This window comes from Ischnura elegans, chromosome 11 (genome assembly GCF_921293095.1).
Source record: "Ischnura elegans chromosome 11, ioIscEleg1.1, whole genome shotgun sequence".
NCBI lineage: Eukaryota > Metazoa > Arthropoda > Insecta > Odonata > Coenagrionidae > Ischnura > Ischnura elegans.
The window spans coordinates 40976083-40990302 of record NC_060256.1 but is presented as its reverse complement, the minus strand read 5'-3'; the positions used below and the strand labels follow the sequence as shown (position 1 = coordinate 40990302).

Genomic DNA, 14220 nt, shown 5'->3' with positions numbered 1-14220 from the left:
CATTTTCAGGTGAAACACAAGTCGGTATGCCATGAGAAAGTGACAAAATTCGGGGGAAACGTGTGTGAGGAAAATTTGAATTCAGTCGATGGCAGTGGGGTAGCCAGGAATTTCCTTGGGGGGGTCCAAAACCAGAGGGGAAAATTTTTAAACACAGGGTACAAAGTAGAGGGTTTCAAACTAGTTTTAACACCCTTCATTATTGAAAAAAAAACTTATTTTTTCAAAGAAATCTATTGTAAATTCATGATTTTTCAATATTTCGCTTCCTCTTATGAAGGAAAGTAATTGTGTTTTTTTATTTTGGGGGGACCGGACCCCCCGGACTTCCCCCTCTCGCTACGCCACTGGTCATTCGTTTATCTGAAGATTTTTCCTATTTTCATTTCCAAATCCAAATAACAGTTAAGGTCCTGAGAATGTAAAAATGTTTTTAAAAAAAACAACATGAAAGCTTAAAAAATTATTTTTAATTTATAAAAATATTACTATGTGTATGAAAATTAAAAAAAGCATTCCTTTGATTGTATGTACCCAGAATAACTTGAATAATTACTTCGTTTAACGGCAGGAATTTGAAAATGCTTTTGTATCCGAAAATATCTGAAAGATCCGGCTCCGAAAATCAGGGATCCGGATCGGAAAAAAATCCTGGATCTGTCCATCCCTAGTATGTATTTTGGGCTAATTCCTTAACCAGGTGAAATGAGAAAATTCTAGATGTACCCAAGACTAGTTTATTGTAGTTTTTGTAAAACATTTGCAATCAATGCTTTTGATGCACAAAAGACTACGGGTAATATTGTATTTGTCCTAGGCTTACCAAAGCTAGGAATAAGACATAACCCATATTATATATTGAAATAAATTTAGGAGGAAATATTTTATTAATGCCTAAGAATATTAAATAACATGGGGGTATTCAAATTTTCTTAGTTTATTTCATAATTAGGAAGACTTTAAGATGAGATCGTTTTTCAATAACTGGGAACCTATCTTTTTTCTTAAATATTGTAAAATATGTAATTTGGTTGTTTTCTTCTCTTTACTATTATTTGCATACTTTTGTAAAGTATTCTGAATTAATTTGAGTTTTGTCATGGGTCAGAAAGAGCTCAAATTAATGGAAGTAGACCGTGTTGTTGGTCATCTCACTAGTTGGTGATGGTTTTCCGGGTTTACACCGCGTTGATACATGTTTTGCGGACGACAGTTTCGGGCGCGTTCCAGCTCCCGTCTTCGGGTCCAAATGATTTGCAGATCTGTGATCCTTATTTATTTACAGCTAGTCAGACGGATGTTGATTTTTAATTCCATTGTTGGAAAAGCCGTTTGAAAGATGAGGATAAAGGATAGCCGTCTTCCCTATTGAAGTTCTTAGGGTGACTCGCTATTTCAATCGCCTCCCTTATCAGCCTAGGGAAATATTTATTTTCCCTGGCGATGATTTTCGATTCCTTGAATAGTATGACGTGCCCAGGTTCCGACCATGCATGCTCTGCAACCGCAGAAAGACGAAAATTTTTCTTTTCGGTTGCCTTCAGGTTCATTTATTCTGCATTTGAGGGATCTAGATGTTTGCCCGATGTATGATAAACCACAGGAACACGTTACTTCATACACTCCTTCATAGATATCTGATGGATGACGATCTTCCATCAGAAACCCGGAAAACCATCACCAAATAACTAACCGCGGAAGCCTCCGTAATAATTTCATCTCACTAGTTATTTACTTTGATGTAGCAGAACCAGATGTAATGTCTTATGTGGACTTGGGAGATGAAAATGGGTGCGGACAAGTGAACAATCTGACAAGAAAACAATTGATGTCACTGGTCGAAATTACAGAGTACTCTAAATAAAAAATTCAGGATCAAGAACCAAAACAGGGTCAAGACATTCTGCCTACTTCAAGAGTAAGTGAGAATGTATTAAAGGAGCCTCTGGGAATTCATTGTACCATTTATCAATGGATTGGTTTCCAGAATGCAGGTCCGGCTGGAGAAAAAGCCAACTGCCGGTTTATGTTTATGTGCTTTACCATACTCCTTTGTGTAGCTCTAGCCAGTGGCGGCTGGTGGTAATTTATCTAGGGTGTGCATTAGAGCAGAGCAGTGGCGGCTGGTGCACAAAAAGATGCACGTGCGCATTCGCATGGTTTTGAGTCTGCTCCCATCGCCCCTTTGAACAGCACATACCCCCCCGCTTATCTCGTCCCGCCAGAGCTCCCTCAAGCGATCGCACAGACCGAAAATGCACCCGGCATGATGCCATGGGATCGCACACTTGTAGAGCGGTGAATTCGAAAAGGAGATAGCTGTAGTGTTCGGAGGCTCATGTTTCTTGCATATGCAGACAGCACTTTTATCCTTTGCGTTGCAAAGGAATAGTTTTCTTTTATAATTTATTCATCTTTGGGTGTGCACTTCCTAACATGCGTATACGCACGCGCCGCCACTGGCTCTAGCCCATGGATCTATGTGGTATTGGTGACCCCAATGGGAGCAATTAAGCACATACATATTACCCATGGTAGTGCATCTCTAGAGGTCATTGAAACTCGCAAGCCTTTCACTTTTCACTGTGTATAATATAAAATGGAACATTAACCTGAAGAATAATTAGCCCAAAGGATAGTTTTCCGCTGAAAAGATGCGAAATATTGCAAAAATCATCTATTAATGACCACAAGAGAGGGGAGAAGGAATTATAATCTTTCTCGCTGAAATTGGCCTTGTCCTGGATTTTTACAAATCATAGATTATTGTAATCATGGAATAAAAACTTTCAAAATTTCAAATGGGAATAGAAATTGAGCAGCAAAGAAGTTGTTTCTGAAGTAAAAGTTTAAACTATAAATTTTATCTAAATTTTCCAGATTTTTTAATAATATTCATTCTTGCACTTATGGCACCTAAGCATCTCTTAATATATGTCCCTGTAAACCATAATGGTTGCCACAACGTTGCAGCAACGTCAACGGCAACCAACTGGGAGTTCCATGCAACGTTGTGACAACGTCTTATTTACTGCCAAACGTCCTCCGTACTACGTTTTCACAACGTCTTCACAACATCTTTGCAACGTGACACGTAACATGATTGCAACCTGCCTGCAACCTTCTGTAAACCATATAGGTTGCCACAACGTTGCAGCTACGTCTCACGTCAACCAATTTACTGCCAAAATTTAATCCTTACTACATTTTCACAAATCTTCACCACCAGAAGCGTAACGTGATGCAACCTTTAATAAATAATACTTTAAATTGTGTCGTTTCAAAGGAAATTTTTTTATTATTCCTTATTTACAATTTGTTTTCCTTTCCTCCACCCTCTGATGCCTTGACTCAGCGTGCCTGAACCAGTCAATTGCCTTCTCCTTTATGTGCTTATGGCCATATTCCTTTAATGTGGGCTTGCAACGGAAAGCATCTGAAATTAAATTTTAGTAAGGATTTTAGACACAAGTAGTTTTATTGAACAGTTCCCATTTTGAAATAATTTTATAAGCACAACATACCAATAATACAGGCACACGTTCTGGTGGCACAGAACTGGATTTTTTTAGTGTTCATTTTGGAATGGCCGAAAAATGAAAATCTCCGACCAAGGTTATTGGTAAATAGGTGGTATAACATGCCGAAAACACCCTCAGTAATGTTATTCCGACCTCGTCTGCATAACTCTACAGTCTGAAAAATCAGAGGAATTTTTACAACACAAAAAAACTCACAAATAGCTACTTATAAAAGCCCATCAAACAAATGACACTCAAAAGTTTTATTTTACCAGAGCTGCGTGGAATGGCTTTTTGAGGAGTTCCACCTCCAGGGCATCAAATTCTTCCATTGTATCCATGGGGAATTTCCAGGTCAATAATAAGTCGTTGTCACTTTCATCTGGCATCTGGCAGTTCGACTTAGCTCTTTTCAAAGCCCGAATTTCCTTTAAAATTTCCAGCTGCATCTTCTCAATTCTCTTTAAATACTGAAGAAGGTCTTCAGAAATAACTATGGGACCAGAAAAAGTTTACATTACTAAAAAATATGTATAATGTACTTTTCATCTTATTATAAAGGTGAGAAGTAAATTGACTATAATATAATTAAGACAGTAGTTTTTATAGGGCCATTTTTAAATAGATGCACATAACCAATAAGATGTGATGGTCAGCTGATGAAATCAGCAGGATTAGTATTGCACTTGCCACCTAGGTCAGAGCCCACAAATTTGGACTTTCTATGAGGCAAGAGTTGGCAAATTACTTCATATGAAATGACAAACAAGGGTTTGAGACACGAGCTTGGCTGCATATACTTAGTCATTTTCTTGAGCGATTCTATTATCATTACTGTCATTACATGAGATCTTGAAATGACCTCGATAATTAAGGCGTAAGCAGTTAATTTTCCCACAAAATCCACCTGATAAATTTAAGGCTGGAGAGTGGTTTCTTTACTTTAGAGAAATAAAAGTTTAGTCCAAATGTTAATGAAATAAGCACGCACAACAATAATTGAATGTCATTCAAAGAAAACAGAAATTATCTCATGATATTTTTTAGAACAGCCAATCTTGAAAATCATAGGAATGGTAATAAAAATAATCGAATGCTAGGGTTGTATTGAAAGGGAGAGTACTAACTTTGAATACAACCCAAGAGACTAGAGAGCATAATTCAATTCTGGGCGCTGGACAGCACAAAATAACAAAAGTAATGTCCTTGCAAGAATTTCAACAAAATGCAAGGATGGATTGCTGATAGCTCTCAAGGAAAATACCTAAGCTACTGACATATGTTGGTCTCATTGAAGTATTTAATTAATAGAAATTTGAAAACTTTACTTACAGCTTAGAGCCGAATGAATGTGTGTCTGTCCAAACTTTATGTTCCCTTTAAGGCCTTCCAATAAATAATATTTTGCAATATCATCTAAGAATGATGCTCTCAACCCACGCCTTGTTGCATCTGGTGGAGTAGAACCCCCAACTCTTTTCAAAAAATCAATCTGAAATAAAAATTATTATATTAGGGATAATTCATTGAACCAAAGGCTGTACACATCCACTATGACAATTTTACATGAAGAATACTGGATGTCCCATTTATCTTGATCACCCGAAATAACTTTTTGTCCAGATGGAAATTCAAAAATGTGTCAAGCAAATGTTCATTAGCCGTCAGGGGGACATTAATTAGCATGATTGACTTCCTTGTAGCTTTATTATTTACAAAGATATGAACAGCGGTATGTCTTTTTAAAATGGCACCCTATATTTTTTATTTGGCAGTTCATTTCCTCTCCTAAAGACTTATTCAAAAATGTAGCACAGTGGACCATTAACATAAACACAGTGTTATGAAAAATGTCTGACTCAATAGCACTTAGTGCAGGAAGGCGGGTATTGGAACTACTCCACCAGTCATTCATAAAAAATATAGGGTGTCATTTAAAAAAGACATACCACTCTTCAAATCTTTGTAGAAACAAAGATACAAGGAAGGCAGTCATGCTGATTAATGTCCCCCTGAGGGCTTATGAACATTTGCTTGACACATTTTTGAACTTCCATCTGAACAAAAAGTTATTTCGGGTGGTCAAGATAAATGGGATACCCTGCATAATTGGAATCAAGATCAAACAGTCTGCTTGCTTAGAAGAAAACAATATTAGGGAGCCAACGCATCTCAAAGTCTTTGATCACTCTATTGAAAAGTGCTTCAAGCAAACATAAAGGAAGATGAATCTAAACCATTTCCTATACTGGGCTGGGTATTAATAATATTACCACAGATAAACTGATATTCACTTTATCATTATGGCCCAATGGTTTTATCCCTGAGTAATGTGCACAAATAGACTTGCCTCCAACAAATCAAATCCCATTACTTATCCCCTCTTTAACAAAATCACAGTGACATCTTTGACTACAAAAAATTATCAAAAATGAGACACAAAATTGATTGAAATGTTTTCTTTTAATAACAATTACCTGATTGGAACTTTGATCCAAAACTTTTTACATCATCATGAAGATGTTTTTGACATGAAGCTACACTTAAACCCACTACACCTAAATGAAAAATAAACACTATAAAAAATGTAAATAACTTTAAATGACTCAATAAATAGTAAAGCCGAGAAGTTTTTCTTCATAATCCTCCCACACTACGGTGATGCAATGCGTCAAGCATTAAAATAAATTTAAGTTTATGCATATGTAATGTTTTTCAATCCACAGAAGATGGATTGACTGAGCTGTCTCAGGAAGTGTGAGAAGGTTGAAAATATTAAGAATATGCTTCATTTAAAATAAAAAATGTTGCAATAAGCAACACTTCTACTTACCCAGATTCTGATTAAGGAAGCAAAAGTAGAACTTCTGCGGTTGATAAACTTTTGTTGGAGAAGTTTCGCAAACATAACACTACAAAATTACGTAGTAACAGTAGATGATTGCCTAGGTGCTAGTGAAACAAGTAAAAGAAGAACTTAAGAGGCTGATATGCTTCGGCAGGATCAATTCCGCTCACGAAGAACACAACACAGTTCACGTAACATTATTAATGTGCACATGAATACGACAACGGCCATCAAACGGCCATGGCCGTTGGCATGTGGTTTTTCTCTCGATGGAAATCGACTATTGGTGGAATCGACCATCGATGGTATCCACAATCGATAGCTCGACATCGCGGGCGGGAGTCTAAATCTTGGTAGGCGAAAAATTAAGTTTCGCCTTATGACTTGAGGAATAAATCCCACTGGGAAATATATCTTTTTTGTATCATCGCCTTAGTAGATTAAAAAGCACGAGTGAAATCACATTTCGAAGAACATTCTTCTTTATGAAACGAGGAAAACTTATCATGGCAGGATTTTTTTTACATCTTAAGGGAATTGATTGATTTTTTAATTAATCTGCATTTCGTAGCACCCCAGGTGGACGGCGTTCTTGGGTGTTCCGAAAAGAAATGATGAAACACACTGTAACAACTGTGACTCAGTTATTACATACACAAAAGCCTACTGTCAAAATATATACCGCGAATATCCCACAATGGTTCGCAATGTCTCTGGGACGAAATAGGAATATAACGGATCAAAATAGGATATTCCAGGAATATCCTCTGCTGTGTGGGTACCTATTCTTTTAGCTCAATATTTTCATATTTTAATGAATGAGGGAAAATTGTTGTAAGGACGTTGCAAAGCAACCTGTCTGCAACGTTTCAAGAGACCTAAGTAGCTCTGCAACCTCGTGCAACCTGTCTGCAACGTTGCCAGGACGTTGCAAAGAGACCTCAACAGCCCTGCAACCTCTGCAACCTCGTGCAACCTGACTGCAACGTTGCTGCAACTCATTGTGTTTACAGGGGTACTTGGTTTTGAAAACACAAATTATGTAAAAATTGAACTACTGAATGCTAATACTGTATTAATAGTGAAGCCGGAATTACCTTTGCAGGTTTCAGGTGTGACTTTCGAAGAATCTGCCCTCCATCTTAAAAACAGATATTTATGATCCATTTTCATGATTTTCATTTCGAATTAACTTTGACATGGGCAGCCTCTCGTGACCTGAGAGATGATATTGAAGAATTGATGATAAATTTAAATAAGACGATCAACCAAATAATACATTATATCTGAAAATTAAGAACTTTTATCAAAATAACATTATTATCTGACATTTCTTGAGAAGCCCGCACGCTGACTTTTTGAAATACCCGCATTAACACTCACTTTCCGAGCTTCCGAAAGATGCCGTGTTTTTCACTGTTGCCATTTCACGACGCTCTCTTGTTCTTTCACTTCCGGCATTTAGTCGTCCACGAGGCACGATGGTGAGTTTTGTTATTAATTTATTTAAAGAAGTAAATAATTGTGACTTTCTGGCGTGTTTTATATCTTCCTAAATTTGTTTCAAGGCTCGCTCCTTCTATGTACTAATATATTTAGATGGTCCCCTAATGTTCCATTCGGTTTTACGCTCACACGACAATTTAAGCTTGTGGACATGTGTATTCATCTACATAATACCATGCGAGCCACTCCTAGGGTTTTCGTTACCCGGTCGTTGGATCTCTTTTTTGTTGTTCCAGTTCATTAGTTAGCTCAATTAAATTCTCTACTTTTTATTTTAACACACTTCATATGGTACAATTCATTTCAGACTTGTAAAAGAAGGAATAACGGGAGGTCGAAACATGGACGAGGGCATGTCAACCCCGTTCGTTGTACCAACTGTGCCAGATGTGTCCCTAAGGACAAGGCAATCAAGAAATTCGTGATTAGGAATATTGTTGAAGCCGCTGCTGTTCGAGATATTACCGAAGCTAGTGTATATGCTTGTAAGTAATATCTGCGATTTGTCAATGAACTTTTTTTTCTTTGTGTTGGATACTTAGTTTAAATGCTTTTTTTATTTCAGCCTACATGCTTCCCAAACTGTATGCAAAGCTTCACTACTGTGTGTCTTGCGCGATTCACTCAAAGGTAGTGAGGAACAGGAGTAAAACCGATCGAAGGAAGAGGCAGCCTCCAATGAGGAATTTCCCAAGAGTAAGTCATAACTTCGGATCGTTGATTCCTGCGTCGGGTTGATATGAAATGGCTCTTAACTTTATTTATTTACTTTCAGGAAATGCGTCCTGGTGGTCAGCCCGTGAGAAAGTGAGAGGTTTTGGCTTGAGGTTCTACCTTCTAATTGTGTATGTCACCATCTGAAAATGTAATCTTACTGCGTATTAAAACGGTCAAAGTATAAGTTCTATTGAATTATTGATTGATGTATCTCATTTTCTCATATATCCGTCAGTAGATGCCGGCATATTTTAGTGTTGTGCCTGAAAGGGTCTTGCTATCATTTCAATGATTGAGACATGTAGTTAATTTTCGTTAAAGAGGGTATGCCACACGTGAAAATTTATCGTAAATTACTTGATCTTTGGTTAAAACCAAACTATTTTTTATTGTGGATTTCCTATTATATTGCAAGTGTGAGCAATTGCATGTGTTCGTTGTTACGTTATCTTAGTATGTGGTCCGTAACATTGCAAGTATTGGTCATTGATCATATCTGAAGGTCGTCGCTAAGTATGAATAGTTCATAGATTTAAGTGAAACTAGTAATTAGCTCCATCAGGCTAGTGTTGGTTAGTGCATTAGCACTACCAACGCAGAATTATGTTAATATGGGTTATTGCAAATTACATTGATTTTATGAAAGTTTTTGAAGAAAGTTCCTTATATTACTATAGCTACACCAGGTAAAGTAAATTAATGGCTCAGGCAATGCGGCGTCTATTAATACTAATGGGTAGTTTGTCTTATGATCCCAATTTACGAAATCAAGCAAGTGAAAGTACTGTATCGTGTGTGTTGGTTAATATTTCCCGGGTGGGGCTCAAAGCAATGCTTGGGATGGCTGTCAAGTGCTATATCCTACTTCCACCTTGGTGGACCCTGACAATTCAAATCCCTTCCTATGGAAATATTGTAGGTAATGATACTTATCTTTCTAGCTGTTCATCGTATGCAGATTTGGTTGTCAGTCATAATGTGTGCGGTGGAAACTGGAAAGATAATAGAACCTACTACTGAACAGAAACCTGTCTTAAGAAAGTTTTTGTGTGGTTATGCTCGTCCATAATGCCAATTGTAGGGTACATACTGTAACTCATGTACTGCCAGTGGTATTTCAGCATTTCGTTATATACGTCCGAGTGCTCTTCTCCGACCTTTTGTTTCTGATAATTACCATTGGTAGTTAATGTCCTCATTTTCTGGGTTACTAATCAAGTGCCAACTTATTATAATCCTATATTAGGTACCACATTTGGTATTTATGAAGAACAATGCAAAGTTCTAGTCCATCAAGTTTCAATAGAAGTTTTTCAAATTCAAGTTATTGTTTGTGCCCCTCGTAAGTAGATGTGGTAATATCCACCCATTTTCTGTGGTGAAATAATCATTTGCATAAGCTGAAAGTATTAACACAGTGCCCCTTTCCAGGGGATGAGCTACATCTTATGGCAGGTGTGAGGCCTCTTCATGCATGTAGTGCTTTCCTGGGATGGGAAGCTCTTTTAGCAAATTTAAATGTATACTGACAGATGTAATGCTCCTAGATGATCTGAATCTAAGAGGAAAAGTATCAAGAGCTTCTATAATGGTTACTTAGAAGCCAGTTGCATTAGTGTTTCTCTGAACTCCAAGAAGTAATGAGGGAAAACTAAGAAAATATTCAATTAAGATATGTACTGCCTGCCAGAGAGTTGGACGGGAATAGAATTTCCAATTAATCAACAGCATGAAAACAAGATACATTTTATGTATGAGAGCCTGGCCTTCTGAAGAGACACCTATGTGATCTCAACTGGAATGATATTGCAGGCGTAAGCATTTGAGATAGTGGTAAGTAAAGTAAGAAGGAAAATGTAGATGACCATTCTTAAAGCATACTAACTGAGATTAATTTCTAAATCCTTAAATATTTTTAATTTCCTAAATTATTGGAAAACTCAAATTGGAGGAAGGCATACTTACCCTGCTTTCTGCTAAGGTGTCTTTTAGTATTTGGCACAAGAGAACCATATGAGAAACTGTAGTGGTATCTTCCCTGACCACTGGTCCTTCAGTCCCGTTACTCTTAAGCTGTGGGAGTTCACGATTTTTGCTGCCAGCCAATGCAGAAGAGACCCCCGTGCAGGAGGCACCCCTTTCCACAAGGGCTTAGTGAACTTAGTGATCCTTACGGTCAGGGAAGGCACCCAAGCGCAAGTTGTCCTGGTAGCAATAAACATTTTTCGTAAATGCCACAGTCAGCGTGCAAAATGTATATAAAACCTTCCTGCACTCTGTGTTAATACCCTTTCCGTTTACATTTCCTTGGCCTTCTCCATTCCCTTCTAATATATGTAATGGCCTTCGGCATTGAAAATGTCTGTATGTAAGATGGAATTCGGGAAAACTTATTTAGGTCAAAAGAACCTGAATTCATCTTGATTGCAGAAAAAATATGAAAAAAATTTCTCTGTAGATGGCCACTTGAACCACAACCAGAGCGATTGGGTATTTTAGTGTCTATGATATTTATTATTTTTAAAGAGAATTTGAATCACAAATTTTTGTTTTACTGACCATGGAGAAATTAAAGAGATCTTCATTGTAATTTGGGTAATAATATTACTAGAGACGTATTTCGTGTCAGATCAAACCCGTGACACAAATTGAAAAAATTCCTCTTTGTAGCCTTCCAATAATATTTCAGATCCCAGTTCAGCACAATATATGCCACTGACATGGTGTTGCCGAAAGATTCTTGGTTACTTTTTTGGTATTTATTTTTCAATTTACGGATCACTAATTTCTGTATAATGGTGCTATTGCAGGCCTAAGAGAAACATAGTTTTTGATGTAACTGTCTGAATATTTTCAGATAAATTTAGTTTATAATAATTATTAGCAAAAAAGAACTTGGAGCAGGGAATAGATGGAGGGTAAGAGTGCAAGGCAAGGAGGATTGGCATGAGAGACAAACTACATAAAGGAAAAAGTTAACATTCCTTAATGGGTATTGATCATCATGAAATGTAAATGGATGCAAGGGTAAGCGTATAAAATTAATTATTTTAGTTAGAGCTGGAATAATTCAAATTAAGTTCCTCGTGTATGTCTAGAAGTATTCTGAATGCTGGCTGCAACGCAACGTCCCTGGAAAATTTCCCAAACAAGGTTGGGCACAGTTGATCCAATACTTCACTTCATTAGTCTTATGAAAGCTACACAATAGATGACTTCAAGAGAACATCATGAACAGTACCCACCAAGAAAACATAGTCACTTCTGTGTAAGAACTTGGACAAAGGAAAATATAAATCAATGGATTAACTTGAAGGTAATAAAAAAACACCTGAGGACAGCTGTAACACCATAAAACACCAGCTTTTAAACTTGCATTTATTTTCTTCCAGATTTGTCATCACACAATGTTTTCATTTGTACAAATTGATCAGTCACATTTATTCCCTGAGGCACATATTTGGCGAAAGCTTTAACTGGTATCTCCCAGTACTCTTTGCCACTCTGGATGCTCTTCAGGGAAGTTAAGGTAACTTGCATTCACAACAGAAAGTTTGAGAGCACATTGCCACATTAATAAGAGGTAGATCATAAACCAGTATTTTCACTGAAATAAATTTTCAGAGGCAATTTTTAGATGAAATTTGCCAAACGTCTTTGTCAGCAGCAATGTCTGGATGTGCAATGAACACATGGCCTATGACTTGCAAAGAAAATATTAATGCAGGGACCTCATTGCTTTCAAAGTACATAACTCAAATACATACAGACAAATATGCAACATTCTACATAACCACAGTTATTACAACTACCTAGTTTCCAGGGGGTTGGGGGAGATCAAATGATTTCAAATGCCTTATACATATAACTGCTACACCAACATTACAGCACCTGCATTACCACTTCTTATGGAATGGCTTCAATGAAAGTTTTCAAGGAAAAAATCACCAGTTCACTCAAGGCAGCAATTACATAAAAGATTTCACAACATTAACACCTAATTATCATCAGAAAGCATTTGAAAGGGAAGTATTAACCAAATAAGATGCACAAGTAAATTTAACAATTCATGTAAATTGAACCTGGCAACTTGAATTTGTTATGGACATGTTTGTCACATGACATACTCAAGTGAATCAAAAGTATTTATAATTTACTGGGTACTGAAGTACCCAATTTTGGAAGAAATGGATGGATAAGACGATACCCATACCCATGGTTTGTCAAAATAAGTAACCAATTGAATTTCTAACAGGCACTCTGCTCCAACAAATAAAATTAAAGATATTTACATTGCAATAGCATCAAGCATAAGGAATTATGGAAAAGTACTTATTGAACAAAATGGAAAAATTGTCATCGTTAGCATACAAATGGAAATCCAAGTGTGATTAAAGGTCATCTCAAACATTTTTTTTATAAAATAATATCACTTCCATTACATTTATATAAAAGAAAATAAATCAGGATTTACATGTTAACAAATATTTAGACAGATATTCAAAACCATCACCACTGCAAACCTTACTTCACAGCCAACCTTAAACATTGTTAAATAAAATGATGGCAGTACAATAATAAATTTTCCGTCATCACATCATCCTTCAGTTGATTGCTGCACAACCAAAAACTTCAAACAACGTTTTAAAAATGTGAAATTATCACTCATGCACACAAATACAATTCTGAAAGTGAAATATACAGGAGGGAAATAGAAGAATGACCAAGCAAGGTAGAAATATAGCTGGTAAACAATAGTCCAAACTAAATATTCCACAATGCATAACTTGCACCAGTAGCGATAACAAAAATCCTGTATGAAAATGGCCTTTGATGCATAGTGCCATAAGGCTTGTAAAAAGGATACAATGGTTATGCATAATATGACGGCGGAACAATCATTTCTGTGAGAACTGTAAGCTGTTCCTCGGAGAACTTCTCTTGATGCTCAAGCCAATTATCCTGATGCGTGCGTTTGAAATCACACAATGTTTTACGTATGGTGGACTGAAAATATGATGGAGTTTAATTTAAAACATTTTTTCATCCTATCTTTACTAATAGACTAGAATTAAAACAAAAACATGTCTTGAACTAGGATCCATAGCCATTCCACATTCTTAAAAAGAATACTTAAAACATATAGTAAGCCTTAGTATAAAAGTAAAAACTGTGATCTAGGTATATAATGAGCTGAATCTGCCGTCCACGGAAGGCAGATTCAGCTCATAGTGAATGTTTTAAGGAAAAGCCTCAATTTAAGAAGGAAATATATTTATTTCCAGAAACCAATAGACTAATTCCATACCTGAAAATACAAAGTTTCAACACATTTTCAACATGGCGTTAACCATTTCTGAATATCACAGTGATGCTTCTTAAATGATTTTACTGGTTTTCAATGAGATATCATGAAATATAGGCATGTTCAAATACCAAGGAATGCAAAAGACAGAATAAACCATAGGTGACTACTGAATGTAAAAAAAAATCCAAGACACCCAATTCTAAGAAGCTCTAGCATCTAAACAAAGCAATCAATTTCAATACAACAAAAAGCATACAAAATAAAATGTATTTCTACGTTTGATCATATACTTTTAAACTCTTTGGCTTCATAGTATTTCC

The 14220-nt window shown here is 36.5% G+C and overlaps 2 protein-coding genes across 3 annotated transcripts in view; one reads left to right on the top strand and one right to left on the bottom strand.

Annotated features, from left to right (window-relative positions):
* The first annotated feature begins 7769 nt into the window (after window positions 1–7769).
* On the top strand, window positions 7770–8776 carry LOC124168294 (40S ribosomal protein S26). The gene is made up of 4 exons (XM_046546445.1): window positions 7770–7853; window positions 8183–8360; window positions 8441–8571; window positions 8651–8776. Exons 1-4 carry the CDS (start codon window positions 7851–7853, stop codon window positions 8684–8686), a joined length of 348 nt encoding a protein of 115 aa, XP_046402401.1. The 5' UTR covers window positions 7770–7850; the 3' UTR covers window positions 8687–8776.
* Window positions 8777–11956: 3180 nt separating this feature from the next.
* LOC124168479 (proteasome activator complex subunit 4A-like) overlaps window positions 11957–14220 on the bottom strand; it is a 61570-nt gene continuing 59306 nt past the window's right edge. Inside the window, exons 33-34 of one of the 2 annotated variants that reach the window (XM_046546760.1) lie at window positions 13460–13599; window positions 11957–12105 (exon numbers count right to left, since the gene is read on the bottom strand). In XM_046546760.1, the coding sequence (XP_046402716.1) occupies window positions 13465–13599 (135 nt within the window). In that variant the 3' untranslated portion in view covers window positions 11957–12105; window positions 13460–13464. Of the gene's footprint in view, window positions 13600–14220 lie in introns of both variants that reach the window. The other variant, XM_046546759.1, reaches the window with a different exon arrangement.